This window comes from Tympanuchus pallidicinctus, unplaced genomic scaffold, assembly GCF_026119805.1.
Source record: "Tympanuchus pallidicinctus isolate F22 unplaced genomic scaffold, pur_lepc_1.0 scaffold26, whole genome shotgun sequence".
NCBI classification, from domain to species: Eukaryota; Metazoa; Chordata; class Aves; order Galliformes; family Phasianidae; genus Tympanuchus; species Tympanuchus pallidicinctus.
The window spans coordinates 13086040-13105959 of NW_026294743.1; the positions used below are offsets into that span (position 1 = coordinate 13086040).

Here is a 19920-nt window from a genome sequence, read left to right on the forward strand (position 1 = left end):
TAATAGTAGATGCTTTACTGAGTGATTAAGGCCTGACAAAGGGGGTAAAAATATATTTGATTAGGTAATACCCTGCCAAAGGAAATAAGGACCAAGACCTAAACAGCAGCGCAGATATAAGACTAAGTAGATTCTAATGTTCAGTTAGAAGAAAGGGCTTATATCAACTATATACTAGCTCAAAATCAATTCAACATTTCTAACTTTATGTCTACTTTGTAGCTGTGTTTGTATGTTTAAGCATATTAATGTGAGACAGCTGCTGGTGCTTTGTACAGAGATTAAGTAGACATGATGAGCCTTTCTTCTATGCAGTGGATTTAGTGCTATTCATACTTTCAAGTGTTGTAGCAAAATGCTGTTCCACCCCAGAACTGCCTTGCTTGTAAGCAAATGGCATAACACTATAGGCCTTTCTTATTTCTGCATTATGATGTCAATACCTAATACTCATTTATTTTCTCCACCTTAGGGAGAAATACCTGACATTATTGGTTCCGACACAGGTATCAGGTGAATACATACCAGCATGGCTTTGTTCACATTTATCGCTGATACCTTTGCTATGGAATGCTGCCACTTTCTATACTGAGTGTCAAATGAGCCTTGTTAAGGCAGAGACTGTGCATTTCTTTCTCTTTGAATACCGATGCTCATGACATTATAAAGTTAACGATTGCTCTTCCAAAATTCCCCAAGCTATTGTTAGCAAATTAAAAAAAAAAACCAACAGTGGAATTTTCTGTAAGAGGAAGGATTATTAAAAATGGTGGAGCAGACTATTGCAGAGTTTAATACAGAATTTGAAGCAAGCGTGTTTTTCATTCATTCATTTCATAATAAATTACAAGGCTGCTTTTGAAAACTATAGTTTGAGAATTTTTCTGCATGCTGGATCATATTGCGGGCTTTTCTTCTGTCTGCAGCCTACCTGAATAATTTTTTAGGTTTCTCTGGGAAACTGTATAAGAAATTAAAAAATATTTTTGAGAAAGTTTTTTTTTTCCTACTTTCCATAGTTTCTCATTCTAGATTTTGTTCTGAAAACAAAAAGTATCATTTTAGCTACTTAGCCATGGCTTTCCAGGCCAAGTACAGTACGGTGTGCATGCTGTGAATGTGTAATGACACAGGAGTGTGAACCACTGGTGACCAATTTGCACTGCTGCTCTTAAGATGAGGCCACGGAGCATCCTCTCCATTATTTCCAGTGAGAAAAATACTCAGTCCATTAGAATAGTCGGGCAGACTGGAATGGAGTCCAGTGTTGAGAGATGGTTCTTCTGCTGGAATGGCATCAGCAGCTGTTCTGGCTGTGATAATGTACAACACGCAGTGCTTCGGGAGCTCTGGGTTTGTCAGGTGGTTCTTAAATGTCTGTGTGCCTGCAGAGCACTGATGCTGTCACTGGACTTACACAGTCGGTATGGCAAACCTTTTCATTTCCAGTGGTGTGACTAACTGTTGTTTTACTAACTGTGGAGAAATATTGTGTGGTATTTTGTAAATGCTTTCCGTGCTTACTGATATTTTGGAGCATACTGTTTGGCAGCATTATGAATCTTAGTGGCACGCAGAACATGGTGGCTAAGTGGAGATCATTTTTGCTTCCCGTCACAAAAACTTGTCTGCAAAACACAATGAAATGCACAGATTTCTCTATTTCTGAAGCTGTTGGAGAAGATAAACTTCATTTACTTTGTGCTAGCGCAGGTCTTTCCCACCAAAGCATTTCACTCAACATAACTTATCCTTCAATAAGTTTCTGATACATCTTTTTGGCACCTCATATGAAAGATCACATATAAAAATTTGTTGTTCAGCTAATTGCTTTTTGCCTGTTATGATTGTTCTCCTCTCTTTTCATTCCTAGTTCTCATTTTTCTGCAAAGTTCTGTGCTTTGATACTAAATGTGTATATTGATATTGGGACTGACTTTCAAATTGTTTTTATTTTATGTTTTTGGAGCTAGGACATTGGATATCCTCCAGCTGTGCATGCTTCCTCCCCAAGTTATTCCTTAGCCGAACGGAATTTGAGATGCACATGTATCATGCTTGCTTTAGGCACCATGTGCTTTTTCCATTATTCATTACTGTCAATTCATATTCTTCGCCCTTTCCATCAGTTGATTTCAGTCCTGCCCTGCGCTCCATTACTGCATCCTATCTTTGGATCTGCACTCTGGATGCTTCTGGTGTTTCAGTAAGTGCAGTATTTCCAAATTGGAAACAACTGCCAATTAAACAAGTTCTATACGTCATGATGCAGTGAATGTAAGTGGCAGAAGTTGTGGAAATAGGCCATCGCAGTGTCTGCTGATGCCAACTCCCATGAAAATAAATATTGGAAGTGCCTGGGCTGTCTTGATCACCTCATTCGTAGCCTGTAGCTGTAATGCAAGGACAGTACTGTAACTTCTGAGGTCCAGGAGCCTCTCCAACACTGGTGCTACCAGCAGAGAGGTGGCTGAAGTCTCCTCCCTTTCTGTTGTCTCAGAATATTCACCTCCTTTGGAGAGAAAAAGTATCTACGTACATGCTTTGTTAAAGGTGCCTGCTTTACATACCTGATTATACATCATCTGCAATGGTTGATATGAGACATCATAGCAGGGTTGGTATGAGTAGTTTACAGAAGATATTAGAAGATTTTTCTTAATGTCAAACAACATAACACAGTTCATGAAAAAGAAAAGGCATAATTTCAAAAATGATAAAATAAAATCCTTCCTGAGTAGAAAACGTCTTGACATGGCACATCTTTGGAAACAGTTTAACATGTTTGGAGAAAGATTGGATGTTTGCATGCAGTGCAAGAAAAGGCACTTCAGAACTTTGGGGAAGAGGAAAGACCAGAGCTTTAACTGAAATCTATGTTGAATCCTTCAGCGGGAAGAAGGAAGATGAAGTGAGTAGTTATCAGCAATAGGTTGCTGGGGGTTTTTTTGCATTTGAACTGCTAAAGATGTGATGCTACACATTGTCCAGGAAGTTTTGAATCTTTGTAATTCCCCTTCAACAGGCTGTAATTTTATTTAAGAAAGAGGGGAGCAGGAAAAAAGTGAGGTTATAATGAGGCAGGACAAATGAGAACAGCAATCTCCAATTGCATGCACTGGAAGATCTTGAGAATGAAATGCATAAGGGTATTTACAAGTGAGCTGGAAAACTGCAGTCAAACGTGGAAGGAGCTGCAGCCTGGATCTCCCTGTCTGCACTGCATGCTCTGCAGTGCCTCTTGTGTGGCTGAAGCAGAATAGACCTGCTGTGAAAGCTTAGCTATTGCGATTCCTGCTTGTGTTGTTCAACAGGAGCCAGGTCTCTGTAAGAAACTTGTTTTACAAGGTTAGTGAGAAGACTGTAGCTGCATGCCTGCTGTGTAGTTGCTGGTGAGGGGCAGCTGCCACCCTCTGTGGGGCCACAGGAAGAATGGAAAACCTGTGTTAGGGATAACAAGACATTGTGAGGTTGGGAAAAACAATCTGTTTTGGGACTAGATGGTGAGAAGTTCCGATGCAAGCAGCTGAGATTAGTGAGAGTTGTGGAAAGGTACCAGTACTGCTCATGAGCGATTGAGAACAAAATCTCATTATTCGGCAATTCCCTGTTCTGTATTATAACGTGCTTTTTGGTATTCTCTAGAAAATGCAGCAATGTTAACAGCAATGTGAATTGAAGAGCTACAAATTTAGCATGCAGATGTCACAAAACTACAGGGATCCTTTTGGCTTAGTAATATCCAGTCTACTTATAGTCCAAATACCATCCTGTAAATGGTCTCATCCATTAATCTGAGCAAAAATGTGGTGAGAAAATAGAGAAAAATGATGTTACTTAGTGACTTAGTATTAGCAACATGCTGTCTGAATATCTAGGGAGGCTTCAGTCCTCTCTAGACATACAGATACTGCTTGCCCCAGTTGGACATGTCTCCAGTCCTCAGAACGCAGCATCTCCTTTTCCTGAGAGAGCAGATGACTTGAGAAAAGTCTGGAGCTGAGCAATCAGATGTAGCCATCTTGGTTTGATAATCTCCCATTTCAAAACAATTCTGCTGCACAGGAAGTATAGAGACTGTGCAGGGCTCCACTGTGTTGTTTGTGGGAGACCTCCTTATCAGAGTGAGGAAAACGAAAAGGGATGCTTCCATCTGTGTAAACGATGTGGCCAAGTTATACCCTGTCAGACTTTTTCATTTCCTTCCTGGAGCTTTACAGATCTGTTGCATTCATTAATTAAAATATGCCGTTGGTGTGCAGTGTGCCCTCTTTAGATGTGATGCCATAAAACCAAGCTGCGTTTTGTGCCTATAGGCATGTGTGAACTACTCCCACACTGATGATCCTTTTGTTCTGTGGTGTGTCTTGGCTCAACTGGCTCTGCTATTTAAAAACTCTCCCTTTATGCAGGAAAAACTTGTTGGTGAACAGTAATGGGACAGGATCTACTTCTGCAGCAGGTTTATTGACTACGACATTTGTCATTCTCTTCCCATTCTTGATTTGACCCTGCTAGCTGGCTCTGTACTGTTCTGGGCTGTAAAATTCTGTAATTTGGGTTTTCTCAGCGTGTGGGGTGGATATGGCCCAGCAGAATAGCTGTTTCAGCCCATGGGGTCACTTCAGCTCCTATGGGACCCTTTTCAGTTCCTGGGTCCCATCTGATGAAGGTGTGTTCTGTTGTGGTTTTTAGATGAAAAAGATTAAATCCGCTTGCAGTATGGCACCATCCAGCTGTATATCCTGGCTTGTATGCATTGTGGCTGTCACATAAATGGAGTTGTGTATTAACAGAGAGGGACCACAGCAGAGGAAAGGCTGGTGCACCCCACAGTTTCATGCAGACATCCAGCTAGACTGTGGCCAGCATACACCTGGTGTGCGAAGGGAGTTCACGTACTTCTGGCCCCGTAATTCTGAGACAGGATAGTTAACCACCTGGATGTTCTGTGCTCATCTAAAGATCTGTGGCTTATGGAAGGGTGGGTTATGCACAGTCATGTTCATTCATCATACGTGAGGTTTGTTTGGCACGATGACTATCAAGTAAATTTTACTAGTTGTTCATTGAATGGAGTTCTCCTTGAGCAGAGTTTCCACTCGAGCAAAATTCTCATTAAACTAATCAGGATTTGTAGTTTGGGAGCAGGAAGTAATTTATGGTAAGCTCTGCGTTAGACAGTGAGCATGTTTAAGAGCTTTACTTTTAGATTAGTTTGTGCAAAGTGTAGAGTGGCAGCTTTGTGGTACTTCTGCATCTTGTTGTTTGAACGTCATGGGTTGTCATGATGTCCTTTACCCTTTTGGGTGGTGCTCTGCTTCCTCCACATACTCAAAAACTGGGCCATCTGAATTGTTTGTAAAACATACCTGTCTTAAGGAAATTACTGGTTTAGTTACTCACATCTATTGCATGCAGTTTTTAATTTTAAAATAAATTTTAAAAAAAAGCATCTTTTTTGTTAGACAGCATGCTCTGTTTTGTTTGATGTCATGCTCTTCAGGTTAAGGTCTTGCCTATTTCTTGCCTTTTGATTTTTCTGAATTGCTTACGGTTCTGCTTTTTGGTCAAGTCTCTAAACTGCCTGAGAGCTGTATAGAGCAAAAAACAGCTGGGGACAGACATGGAACATTGGAGTAATGGGGAAAAAATGGTGTGTATGTGAAAAAAGGGAAGGGGGGGAGATTTCTCTCCAGTTTGTTAAAGGCTTCATTTCTGCACCAATTATTAGAATATATATAGATCCCTTGCCAATTTTTATGTTTGCAATGAACAGAGTATGGAAATATTTTAAAGTGCTATGAATACATTACTCAAGCTGTGAGTTTGGCCGTGTTTTCAATTTTCCATAAAAGCAGAAATGAACTAAGAGAACTCTCATCTTCTTACTTGAAGAAATTTGAATTGGCTATAATTTATAAGGCTACAGTTACACAAAATACATGCTTTTGTTGGGAGAGAGACTGTTGTTTTTAATGGTTAGGGCATGGGTGTTGCAGGGAGCAGTGCAGGCCATGCTTCTCAGTGCCAGGCTGAGTTGCTCACTGATGACTCAGATGTTATTAGCAGTGTTATTTTGCTCATAAGCACATAAACAGGTATTCACAAGGGAAGAGGGCTTGGAAGGCTTTGCATATTTGTTAAAATTTGGTGGACCGTTTAAACAAGCAGTTAGAGTGACAGAAATATTGGCTACCTGTGCTGATGTGTCCAGAAAAGCCCGTCACAAAGTGCTGGAGAGCCTCTCCATACTGTTGAAAACAAAATGAGAAGAAAGGGGCAGAGCACTGTTAAGCTACTCTCGTATCATCAGCTACAGTCACTGCTAAACCTAATTTTTAATGGATATTAAAAGAATACATGTTTTTCAAGGGTATATACATGAGAATGAGAAGTCAATTGAATTCCTTGTTGCCTATGACTGAGTTTAGCAAGGGTGTTGGAACTTGGTGATCCTTGGGATCCTTTCCAACCCAAGCCATATAATGATTCTAAGAAGCATGGGGTAGAAGAGAGCCTGCCACTAGTTCAAGAAATACATAACCTTGAACCGCAGGTCAAAGGCTGATGCTGTGAGGAGCATAAAGGGGAGCTTGCACAGCACTGGTCAACTTTATTTTTAAAGAAGAGTTCCTTCCTGATTTACAGGAAGATGATTGATTTCCTGCTGCAGCAAACCTGCAAGTCCAGTGCATAGCATAGTTGTGTTGCAAGTGTGGGAGGCAGCTGGCACTGAATATAGACCCTTTCTGAGACCCTTTCTGGGCTCATTGAAGCATTACGTTTCCTGAGAGGGCCTTCTACAATGCTTTCTTTTTTGTTGTTGTTGTTCAGAAATGATACATTGAGGTTGGCTTCTCCTGTGTGTCTGCCATGCTACCCTTGCTTCTATGCTAAGCTATCACATTCACCTAACAAATGCAGCAATTTTTAAGTGGTGATATAGGCAGTCTGCACTTGGTGTTTATTGACTATAAAGGTGCAATAACAAAGCCTTCTTCTCTGACAGCAAAATCAATTTGAGACATTTTTACTCACTGATCCTTCCAAGTGAGAGTGGAAGTAAGCACAGAATTTTTTAACTAATCTGACTAAGTGCAAATACATCCCAAGGACCCTTATTTCATTTTACGTATCTTTTAGTGGAGAAGATTCTGTTCTTAGATCTTGTTCACGAGGCGGTTTCATGAGTAGTTGTATCAGCCTCGCCAGGAGTGTTTGTTGAGCACTGTTTGTTGAGCACTGAGGTTTGTAGGCAGGAATTAGCAGCTCAGTTTGAGGGTTTGGAAAACATATATAACCATGCCATTTCAGCCTGTGCTAAGGCCGTGCTATTGCTGGAAGAGTTTTCAGTCTACTTCCTGCCACTCTCCCATCTTGTGCCCTGGGGTCAGCTGAATCAAGCTGAGCTGAAATCTACTGTTTCAACAAGAAGCTTTAATGACTGTCTTCCACTGGGCCACCTGCTGAAGGCAGACCTGGGTGTCCCAGAGGAAGGAGCGGAAAGGGCTGCTTATCCACATCTGCTGTTCTTCTTTCACTCCTTTGTAGCATCCTCCTCCAATTTCTCCGTTACAATACCAGCAAAGTCTAAAGATCATTTCATCACCAGTGTTCAGCTTTAAGGTCACACACCTGCTCTGCATTCAGGATATGTACTTTGGCCATTTAGGCTCAATAAGCTAGACTGCTTTGTAAGTACAGTAATTATGTTAATTGATTTAAGATGAAAAAATGAATTATTATTAATTTTAATTAATGTAATAATACATGTTACCTACAAAATTAACCAAATTATCATTCACAGGATGGAACTGTAATGGGAAAAACATCTCAAACAAGAAGATAGTTCTTCTCAATTAGTTCTTCTTTCCAAACCATCCTGTTAAATGTAATGTTAAAATAAATCCCACCCCCAGAAATTAAAATGTGGTCCGGTGTGAGATCATCAAAATGTGGTCTGTACAAAATATTTCTTGGTGACATATTGCAGATTATTAAAGATATTATTCATAGCTCCTTGGTTTGCTCAATTAGCACAGAGGAGGGAAACTTGTGCTCTGCTGTTGCTTGACAGTGGTTCTTAATCTTGGAGCTCTAAACTTGCTAAAGTTAATGAAAAAATGGATTTATACTTATGCTCTGAACTGTGCATAGCAAAGGTTTAGCAGGCTATAAAATGTAAAACTGCAGCATGGCATCTGAGTATGAATGGGCTGAGTTGCTTTTTTAACTGAACAGTAGGAGTCGTCTTCAATTAAATAAGGTTTTAGTCCTGGTAATGTCTGCTACTTGCAGTGACAACTGGTTTTCCTTCATCAAATATGCTGTCTTTTCACTTCTATTCTTCTAGCGTATATGGCAGTATAAATAAATGATGGAAATCCAGGCTGTGTTTGCACAGTGTGGAGGGTTGTCTAGACCAAACAGACCAAGTAGATGCTTGACCTGTTAGCAGATGGCCTTGGTGCTGGATCCTCTGCTTCATAATCCCAAAATATGTTTTCTAACCACCACGCTAACATGTAGTGAGTAGGCATTAGCAGCACTACAGCTTACTGTGAAGCCATGTATTGACAACTGATCACACGGCACATTGTTTGAGGACAGGCTGACAGTTCCTCTTCTTAAAGTCAAGGTTCATGCCTTTAGAACTTAAGCAAGTAGATAGGATGTTTTATTCTTGTATCTGTATGTTAAGCCTGCCATTCTGGTGGGAGGGGGGAAGGGAGGGGTGAGCGGTGATCAAACATGTTAAAACAGATTATAAAAAAAACAAGTATTTGTTAAAACTCTTCTTGGGCTTAATGTTGGCATTAGCACCCACACTGCCTCAGGTAGCTAAGAGATAAAGATCACTAATTATAGGGCCTGTAAGTAAGAGCACTGGATTAAAGACATCCAATTAGCCAACTGGCCAGAGGAGCTGAATGCTCTTTGTGGTGGAAGATTACGGACTTCTAGAGGATGTTTCTGGCAGCTCATGTGCTAATCTCACAGGTATGATTATGTCTGAAGGACTACTAAAGAAGAACAATTATTAGTAAATAATCTTTATTTCTGCAGCCTCATTTCACTGAAAGCACACTTTGGAATTGTAGTGTGGTGAATGCTTACAAAATACTGGTGGTCTGTCATCCTGGTGGTTTTTGGGTTGTACTGCAGTATTAGCTGGGCAAGGGGCAGACATTGGGCATTGCTCCATCACAGTGAACACATCTGATGTCCTTTCATCAGAAGAATGTAGGAGTTCTGGTTGGTGACCCTGGATATCTGTAGAACAGGACTATTAATGCTACTCACCAGCAGCATAGCTGTATAGTTGAATTACTTCCTTTCACATTCCTGGTAGTTTCCCTATGTCTGGATCCATCTTACATTTGGATGAGTATGCTGGAATACTGAATATGTGCCCCGAGTTTTTGGGCTGCGCAGTTGAGGTAATCAGATTGCATTCTGTGGTGTAGTTTGGCATACAGAAGTCATTTCTCCCATTTTGCACACAACTTAAGATATCTGCTCTTCTTTTCAAGATACGTTCAATTGATATTAAACAGGAGATAACGCTGCAGGAAAGAAAGTGAAGATATCTAAATCAAAGGCAGGGACCTTTTTTTGTTAAACTGTTGAAACAGTTAAATATATGTTTGAGAATGTCAAAGCAGTGGAAATGAGATGAAAAATGAAAATGGTGACTTTTCTCTCAAAATCAAATAGCGCTCAAAGTAATCTGGACTTTTGGAGCAGGTATAATTCTCTGTAATCTTGTTACTCATGTATTGATGACACCATTTCATGCCCTTAATGCCCATTTCATGCCCATGTGGAGGCAGATTGCTTAGTGTGGTGAGTTGTTATTGTCACAATGAAGGGAGGGGAACCAGCTCAGGTTCTGCTAAGTATTTGCTTTCTGTTAGCTGTAAAATCTCTTCTTCTTTAGTGTAATAATGAAAAAAGATGTTTCTGTTCCCATCTGTATGAACACATTGCCAGCATTTTTCCCTCGTTCAGACTTCCACACCTATTGAAGGATTGAAGTGTACATTTAGGTGAGGTTGATGCCACTGAAGCACACAGTGCTTCCCTCTATGTTTTTTCTGAGATCAGGGCTTCTTTCCATAGGCAAATATGGAAATAGGTCATTTCTGCTCTTCCAACACTGTCTCTTAGCTGGTCATATAAAGAAACAGATGATTTTTCTTTGTTTATCTTACATTCTTTAGCACCTACTGGTTCCCACCATTTATTCCACCCATGTGCTGGTCTGTCTGAGCATCGCATCGACTGATCAGCTTTTTGATTTGTTCGCTGCAGCATTTCTCTAGGTCTCCCTTTCCCTCCTCTTCAGAGCCTGTCTGCCTTCTAACCATTTATTTCTTTATTGGTAGTGGCAAAAGAAACTTTTTCCCACCTTGGTAGTGGCAAAAGAAACTTTTTTTTTTTCCCCTTTGACAGATTTGCAGACTAAACAGTCTGCAAATGGAGTGAAGTATGTAGATTACAGAAAGCATGACTGACTGGAGAAGAGCAGCCAGCAGCTATCCGTGCCGTGGCTGTGGTTGGCTTTTAAAAGTGTTCTATGGGAAATGCTTCGTCCTGTATTTCCATATTCCCAATCTACATTCCTTAACTACACGCATCTTCAGTTTAGCACACTGAAAATGTATTTACCTAGGGAATATGAAAGGCCCCTGAGCTTCATCCTCCCCTGCTTCCTTTTCTCCCACTATCATATTCAGCCTGACCGTCAGGGATCTGAAGTTACAGCTCCATGCTGGTTGCCTCCCCCATCCTTACGGCCCATAAATCCCTTCAGCTCTATCACCTCTGTGCTATTGCCAACAGAATGCTCCTGATCAATGCACTGTGAAAATTCTTGCTGCTGCCTTAATTTCCTCTCACTTGGACTGCTGTAACTCACAGCTCCTGAGCACTTTGCTGCTGTAATGCCCTGTAGGAATGGTAGTGGTGTACCTAGTTACTGCCTGGAGCACCTGTTACGCCCTGCCTCATGACCACCGTATGCTTCCAATTCTAAAATGTGTGGATTCTTCAGCTGCATTGAAAAACTTAAACCTGCTTGAATTTTTTCACTGGGTTCCTTTGAAATGATGCTACACTGGTAACAGCTAACTGCTCCCCAGACCCCAGGTGTTTCAGTGCCGTCAACCTCTACTGTGTTACTGTAAATTCTTTCTTTCGTTTCTAATTCCAGATTTGTTTCTCCTCAGATCAAAGGTTCTGTGGGCACATCTGCAGAGTGACTTAAAAAAAAAGTACTATTAGGTGGGCGGAATTTGAATGGATTCTGAGGATTTGGACAGAGTGTAAGACTGTATTTTTATAAATGCCACTTAATTCTGCTGCCTGAGTCATACACGATTAATGTAACTGCAGGTGACCACAATTAGACCTTCAAATCTGCAATGCTTTGAGCTGAAGCGTTTTGATTTAAATTCATCACTCTTGATTCTTTCACATGTACTGCTAAAATCTAAGAACTGCAGAGTTTAGCAGAAGGAAAGCAAGTTACTGAACTTGCCATGGGCTACATGGGCTACACTTCCAGCAATGCCCTTTGCACACCTGTAGTTACTCACCCACACTCAGTTGCAGACACAAGTAGCACCATTTACACGGAACCTTTCAGTACTGGCATTAGGTTTTAGGCGCAATAAGTAAGTGGAACTAATCTTTTCCTAAGAGCCATGTGTTACTGCTCCATAGCATCAGAGTGGCTGAGCACCAAGGGCATGCTTAAGCTACTATTTCTTTCTTTTTTTTTCTTTTAACATTAATTTGACACAGGGAAAAGAAAAAAGAAAAAAAAAATCAACCTAACAAACTTCTTGCTAGGAATAGTTGCTGGCATGTCTTACTTGCCTTCTGTCAGAGGTACGTTTAAAGTCATGCCAGGTGTTCAATGGGTTGGGGTGGGCAGACACTCTTGCACTTCTTGGTCAACTTGCCCAAGTTTCACTCTCAGGCCTGGTAATAATAACGTCTCTAAAGCCCTGTTAAGTTCTTCAGGTGTTGCACTTGCACAGATAGGCAGGGGGAAAATAGGATTTTTCTTCAGAGGAGTAGAAGAAAATGAAGCCAAATGAGGAGAAATCCTCCAAGTATATTTTCAAGTGGGGCAAAGTAATGCACTATAAATACAGGCTATTTTAACATGTACTGAATTAGGATGTGGGGAATCTTCCAGAAAAATATGTTCGGTAAGGATGTCCTGCATCCCACCTCCCTGATGTGTTGCAATGTAGTTTCTGTAGGGCTGGTAAAAACATGAAGGGGAAAGAGGCTGAAGTTACGGCCTACTGATGTGGCTTAACGTGCATAGCTTGTCCAGTTGCAGGGTGTTCATGTGATTGAGATAATTATCAGTAAATGAATGAGGATGTTACAGACAGGTTGCAATCGCTCTGCGCTTGTTGCAAGAATTACAGTCAGTATCCAAGTTGCTGTCTTGTAAAATGCACGGAGATAGCTCAAGGTGTCCTTGTATTCATTGGCTGAATCCACATTTTCTTCACTTGCTTTCATGATACAAGGGGCATATTTAAAGTATCTGAATTTTAGAGATTGAGTAGTAGTTTCACTTCCTGTTGTTCCTGTTCACTTCATTGCTCCTGTTGTTGCCCTGCAGGTCACGGCAACAGATGCAGATGCTGGCAAGTTTGGTGAAGTTGAGTATTTTCTTTACGATGGATTCCATTATTATGAAAAATCCAAAGCTTTCCAAATCGATCCACGTACTGGTCAAATCTGTGTCTCTCAAGACATTGACAGAGAAGGAGATCAAACTACCTACGATCTATTAGTAAAAGCTACAGATGGGGTAAGTTTTGTCCTTCTGTCCTGCCAGGTTTGTGACTGCATTTGCAAATTTGGATGTGCTGTACACTATTGCAGGGGAAAGGTGTAAATGAAAATAGTATGGTTTTGAATACATTATGTTACCCCTACAAAGGACGGAATGATAGTTCACAGAATGTAAATTTGACCCAAACTGATAAAATTCACTGTCAAATCCACAGTTACTCCCACATGAGTTACTTTAAATCATTTCTAGGATGTGTTAGTTCCTGCTGATTCTCCTTTCGAGGCTGGTGGACTCCAGGTTACCTCTGCTTTTTGCATTCAAGGTGACTTCAGCAGTGATGAGCCAGCAACTTGTGCCAGAGCTTCATGGCAATAGTGAGTGCCAATGATTTTCCTGGTGAGAAATGGACTGGCGAGCAATGGAGATTAAGAAATTGGTCTGTTTTTTCAGAAAGCTACCTCTAGTCCAGCTCTGTTAAACTGATGGCCCTTTGCAGCTGGAGCACATTAGCTACATTAAGCACATTCATGGAGCACCTCTGTCATTTAGTTCCAGCATGTTCTGTGGCCTTTGAGGCTGCAGACAGTGAGAACCAAAGCAAGGTACACAATGGCAGTCAAAGAATTGTCAGAAAAGTATTCACGGTAACAAAAAGCATGATGAAGAAGGCCATTTCTTCAGACTAAAAATAGGTTCAAAATAGAGAATTCTTTTTGTTGGGACAGTGCCTATTTTTTTTTCCAGCAGAAGTTCATGTGCTCATTTTGGAATTTCTCTGAAATTTCTGATTTCTATCTTGAATTCCTTTCTAGGTGATATTTGGTAGTGTACATATGTATAAACTTGAATAAAACCTTGAATAAAGCAGTCAATAATACACTGTGTAACGTCAGAATATTACCTAATTTGCTCTAGCTTATCACTTCATTTTTCTCCCATGGATCCAATACTGATTTTGTGCAAGGCCTCGCATGTTTTGCAGCTGAATAATAAACATAATACAAATGGAATATCAAAATTAATCTTATACATCAGGTCTATGGGAGAGCTGAACAGCAGCACTGCAAGTCTGACAGCTTTCTCACGTGTGTTTTTGATCTGACCCAGAAGGTTACTCTGAACATGTAGAAAGAAAGTAGGTTAACATGAAAATGATGGATGCTTTTTTTATTAAATTGTTGCTCTAGTTATAGAAAAGCAGGCAATGCGCTGAACCTGTAAGATTATTACATTTTTTAAGACTGATCTGTAATCTGTATTCATTTAGAGACCTTGGATTTTTCAGAATTTCAGTACTGGGTAAGGGGTGCAATTTCAGATTGCTTTTGGCAGGTGGGATGTGATTTTTTAATGGGAACCCCACACTTTTTAGCTACCACTGATTGCGCTCCTAAAATTTAAGTCACCTGATACAGCCAGTTCAAATCACCTAAAATCAGCATTTGCTTTTCAAAACATCCAGTGTTACCTGAGCACGTGCTGAGCCACCACCACCTCTGCAGCAGAGCTACAGTGGCAGATTTTGTTTCCTGGCGTTCTGCTGCTGATGGTGGTGTATTAAACTTGTTAGGCGTGCAGTTTGAAGCAGATGCATTGACCAGGGGAGAAGTGCATACAGCCAAGTCAGAGAAGGGTGAAGCATCAGTGATTACAAAGGGGAGGGAGAGATGAAGGGGAAAGAAAATAAAAGTTAAGTAGAAAGGAGGAAAATACTTTATTTTCCAGGTGGTACACAGCTTAACTTACAGAATAGCTATCGGATTCTTCTACCTGTTAGTGCCTACTCTGTTACACGCTTTTGGAGCTTGTCATCTCTTTTATGTGCTTTTATGTGCTTTTACAAGCAGTGATGGGACAACTGAAATTGCACGTGGGAGCCCCTGAAGAGGCAGGTGTAAAACAGATTCTGTTTAACTGGTGTTAAACAAACATCCTGTGAGACCTTGTGGGAGCTTTGCCCTGACTTGTAAGGGAACAAGGCGAGTCATAGTGCTAGTGCTAGCTTTTTCAGCAGCACTTGTTTTGGTCCCAGAGCCACTTATTTCACATATGTCCTTGGTACTCCTCTGTGAGAGACCTTTCGGGTCTTTTTGGTTGTGTCAGACAGTAAGACTGCTCCTGTAGTAAGGGTGGCAGTCCCCTGATCAGCACATCAGTGCTGCCTGTCCCTGCTCCCAGCCAACCTGCACTGCCAGCCCCAGCTGCAAACAGCTGTGTCAGGCACTCGTAGCACATCAGAGAGTCCAGCTGGCATTTTGGGAAGCTTTGAACTTTCAGTTAAAAAAAAATCTTATTTTGATGTTAACATTCCACTGCTTTTCTCCTCACCCTCCCAAAACAAACAAACAAAAACTTTGATCAAGTGGCTTTGCTTAGGAAACCTTCAGAAACGTTTGAGAGGTTTAGATCAAACTTAGTGTGGAAAGCCAAGTCTCAGAAAAGGAAAATAGGGAGAAAATGGGGATTCTAGTAAAAGTATTTGTGTTTTCAAGTGTGGTGTGGAGGACAAAGTTGATATGGGGGAGCAATTATTCTGATTACTGATTTTTCTTTTTGAACATACGCAAGTTACATATGTTAAGCTACTTATGCTTGTTTTTTTGTTTGCTTTTGAAACATGACTGAAGTGGACCCTACACTGTGTTTTTCCTATTTGCACTGGAATCTCCAAACTGTTACATATGCATATTGGTGTTCCATTACTCCTTCTGTGTACTCAATCTTAACATGAATTTATTGTTATACGGGAAACTTTTTTTCCCTGCAGTTTTCCCCAGTAACCAAGGAAGACCTGATTATCTATACTTGCACAGGTTCCATCAGGGATGGCCAACTCCAGCAATAAACACCTCTCTAGCTGATATGGTGCACGTACCTGTCTGCCATCCCTCTTCATCACTGTGGCAAGCAGTTTCAAAACCTGCAGAGGACAGGAAGGATGCTCTTTCCCTTCTTGGTGCTCCACCACATCCTCACAGCAGTAGATCTGCATGCATCAGTATGAGCTTGAATTGATCTAATCTCAGATGGATCCCCATGGCTCCTGCTAGCCTTTGGTGCTTCATGTGCCCGTCAGCTAAATTGGGCTGCTTCTTGTGTGCCCTCCCACTGCAAGCTGGCAGCAGACACTGATGCAGCAGCTAAGAGCTCCTAATTGTGCGGGTTGTAGGATATGTGTGGTACTTGGGCGAGAGGGAGCAAAGTGGGCTGTGAGTGGTGTGTTGAACCTTCTACAGTGATTATGCAGCAGCTGAAAAACGTGAACATCTCGCATTCCATATAAAAGAAACAAGAATGCTTCTTTTCATCTGTGGTTAATCAGTAGTAAGATAAGAAGACATTGGGTGTATTTTCTAGTTTCTAGGTTTCTGAGTTGTAAGTCTTTCCATCTTTTTCTAGGAAACTTGTCTTTTTTAATAGATTCAAAATCAGATTTGCTTGTAGAAAGTAAAATAAGTTTTTTAAGTACGGTTCTTTAAAGTAGATCAGTACTCAGATCTACTTGCATACACAAGTGAATCTGCTCAGTAAGGCACAAGGCGATTACCATCACATCTGTACTGCATACTCAGGGTGGTTACCTGCTGTGTTTACTCAGGATTCTGTGTGGCCTTACGTGAATGGGTGTTGTCATTTACTCCTTGCTATGAAACGTTTCTCAAAATTCAACTTAAATGCATCAAGAACGCATAAGCAAAGTGCACATCTTTGAAAAGTTACAAACAGAGAGAAAAGACTGAGCTACGTGTATTGTGCAAAGACTGACTTTCGTGTCACAGAACACTTTGTTAAAGCTGCCTTACAGTGCTGACTGCAGTATTGTGCCAGGGTTTTCTTTCTACACCCACATATTTGGTATGTAATTGCACGTAATGTCTTCAAGGTCTGTTGTGTGCAATAGGAGCTTTAATGTACCAAGGGACAAGGAAGTAAAGAGCACACCCAAACAGTGAAAGGTTTTTTAAATTAATGTTTACTATTTTAAAATATTAACATTTAATAAATTTTTGCATATTTCATATGTTAATGGTTTACGGGCTGGATGTTATGATGTGGAATACTGACCAAAAATCACAAAACCATGACATAATATATGTTTTTCTTTAAAAATAATAACAAAGCTACAAAAAAAGAACCCTCATGATTTCCAATTCGTCATGAAATTGTGAGTGGAAATTTTATTATTAAAAGAAGGTACGAAGTTAAGGCTTCAGGCTGGTGGGCAATGCTACATTTATTTATTTATAAGAGCAAATTCAGAGTGTGTCTTGAACTCTTTAAATTTTGACTTACAGCAGGTCAGGAAATTTCCTATCAACATCAAGTAGGCCATTACTAAATTTTATGTTACAGCTCTTTTTTTTGGGAGGGAGGGGTATGAGGGGGTGGTACCCAAACAGTGTTTCATTAAACACATCATTTCACTAAACACTTCACCTGCATTGAGTGCACCCTCAGTAAGTTTTGCGGGTGCACCAAGTTGGCTGGAAGTGTGGATCTGCCTGGGGGTAGCGAGGCCCTACAGAGGGATCTGGACAGGCTGGATGGCTGGGCTGAAGCCAATGGGATGAGGTTCAACAAGACCAAATGCCAGTTAGGTCAGTTCGTATTTACTTAGATTCTGAAGGACTTCTAAGAACATTGAAAGCACAGTTTCTTCTTTTCCACTGTCTTTGCACATGAATAAATATTTCCTATTTTGTCCTTTTTTTTAGTAGGCCGTGCTGCCTGTGCAGATTTCACTGTCTTTTGCACTGAAGCAATTAAACACGGAGATGAGCACTCAACACTCACAGGCAAAGCTTCTAAAGATGCTAATGCTTTTAAAATAATTGGCACTGTCTCTCCATCTTGACAGCACTGTGACTGGATGGTGACATACCATCTTTAAAGTTTAACAAAGAAAAGATTATTTTCATGTCAGAGATCCTGTGTGTCACAGCTGAGCTGGGAACAAAAATTCAACAGTATTGTTCACTGAAAAAAGCATTGGAGGTTGTAGTGGAAATCCTGACAGATTCTTAAGTGTTTTACAGAGTCAATGAGAAGAAACACGGCTATTCAAAACAGCACCATTTCTACTTACTAAGCTAAAGAACTTCCAAGGCAGCACAGTTATTTGTTTATTGGAAACAGCATGAAGAGGGATAGTGGCAGCTTTCTATTTTCTGACAAATTTGATCCTATCCAAGAACAGAAAATATTACTCGTAGTTATTTTGCCTTGGTGAAAACTTCTTATGCCCCATCTTTATTCTGCGGGTCACAGAAATCACAGGATTCTGACGAAGAAGCAGATATAATTGTGAGCTTTTGTTGCTTGAAGCAATAGTTAAAATACTTGCATGCTTGAGAAACAGTTTAAAAATGAACAACTGTGGCTTTCTGTTTGTTCTGACAAATGTTATTTTCTGTCAACAAAATACTTGCTTAAGTCAGCCTTTATATTTCGGAATACATACTTTGTGTTTGCTTTTGAGTCTATGAAGTACATCCAGAAGTTAGAAGAAGCACCTTGCTCCTTCTCAGTCAGGATGTTACTTACAAAATTTCATTTGCAGAGTAAGAACTGGGCCATAACCAGGTTAACATTGCTTTTGCCTCATGCGAAGGATTATACTGCTGCTTCAAGAAGAGCTGTGCCTGAATCCATCATAAAATTTGGTGTGTTTTCTGAGAGATTAAGTAATAGGTTTCCAATTTGCTTCCCCCATATAGCTAGAGTGAATCGATTTCCAAAGATTTTAGTCTTCATACAGCTCTTTATGGTAAATTTAAATTGGCTGAAGAGGACATTTTTTCATGTCTGTTTAGTAATATTGAGACTTGGAAGAAGCAGCGTAACTCATTTATTGCAGTTGCATCTTTCTAGATGCTTTTTGTTCTTGACCTCACTTCTTCCTTGCCCTGTTTCCTTTATAAAGGTTTGTGATTCCTGTCATTAAGTACCTGAAAGCTGTGGAGCCACAGCCCCAAGGAATTGTCTGGTAGTGGGCTTTTAACAGAGTGTGAGGTTTCCTTTTTGTGCAGGGTTTTCTTCTCACAGAGATCACAGCACTGGAGAAGCGCTCGCTCCACAGTGAAAATGAGAATCTAGGGAGAATGATAGCAGTATTGCTCCCTCAGGCTTAAGTCTGATCCTGTGGAGATAAAAAGCAAATTCCCAAAAAGTTTGGCACATAGTGCAAACATAAAGTAATATCCAGTCAGAATTACTGGATGGTTTCTGTGATGATTAGGTTTAAAAGTGTACAGAGGTAGAATCAACAAGTGTACAGAGAAGTTAGGCTGGTCTTTAGAAAGCATATAGCTAGAAAGATTATCACATTAGAAAGGGATAACCTGAAATGAATGGAAAAGCTTACCTGCGCCCTGGGCTCAGAGGAAAAACTCCAAGAGGAGCAACCTCCAGAGAGAGATCCTTCCCCAGTGGCAGTCAGTCCTTAAATGGGGTCCAGGAGAGGTGCAGCCAGGCTCCCCCCTTCTGGCCACACAACTGAATTGCCTTCACCTGAGCTCCCTGGCTCCCATGGCTGACTCAGGTGATCAATCAGAGGTTTAGGCTGCGATTCAACAGTTCCCATACAGTATCTAACACATAGGATTAGGTTGTGGAGACATGTAATGTAGTTGTTTTGAAATATCACTGCTACTGTGACAGCAAAATGAAGTTTGGACTTGCTCAGCATAGCTTGTCATCTGCATCTTATCAGCATGCCATCTGTGTCAGCGGTTTTGGTAGGTGCCATAACACATCCGAGCACTGTGCTCCCAGCCTGACTTTGTAGCATGCAGGATCCTTCCTCCATCTGTGCATGGCTGTAGTGTAAATAGTGTGTGCAAGGTGCATTGGTGCATGCGTGTCCAGTCCTTTATGCCTACGCAGTTCTTCAGGCGGGTGCGTGGCAGGTAGGACTTTGGCTGTCCTGCATTGGTCTGCTCCCAACATATTTTTCTAATCAACACCAAAAAAGTCTTGTGTGCATTGTTGCAGTGGTCATGCTTTTAAATCCGAAAGTTTCATAGATAGAAAGAAAGCTATTAAACCCTGACTTTTGGCTCTGAAGGAATAGATGATGTATAAGATGATTT

General features: G+C 40.7%; 1 protein-coding gene across 1 annotated transcript in view; it reads left to right on the plus strand.

The window, feature by feature from the left end:
- Positions 1-19920, plus strand: part of DCHS2 (dachsous cadherin-related 2) — an 86715-nt gene that overhangs the window by 14095 nt on the left and 52700 nt on the right. Inside the window, 1 exon segment of the mRNA XM_052690103.1 lies at positions 12653-12844. Coding sequence (XP_052546063.1) covers positions 12653-12844 — 192 coding nt within the window.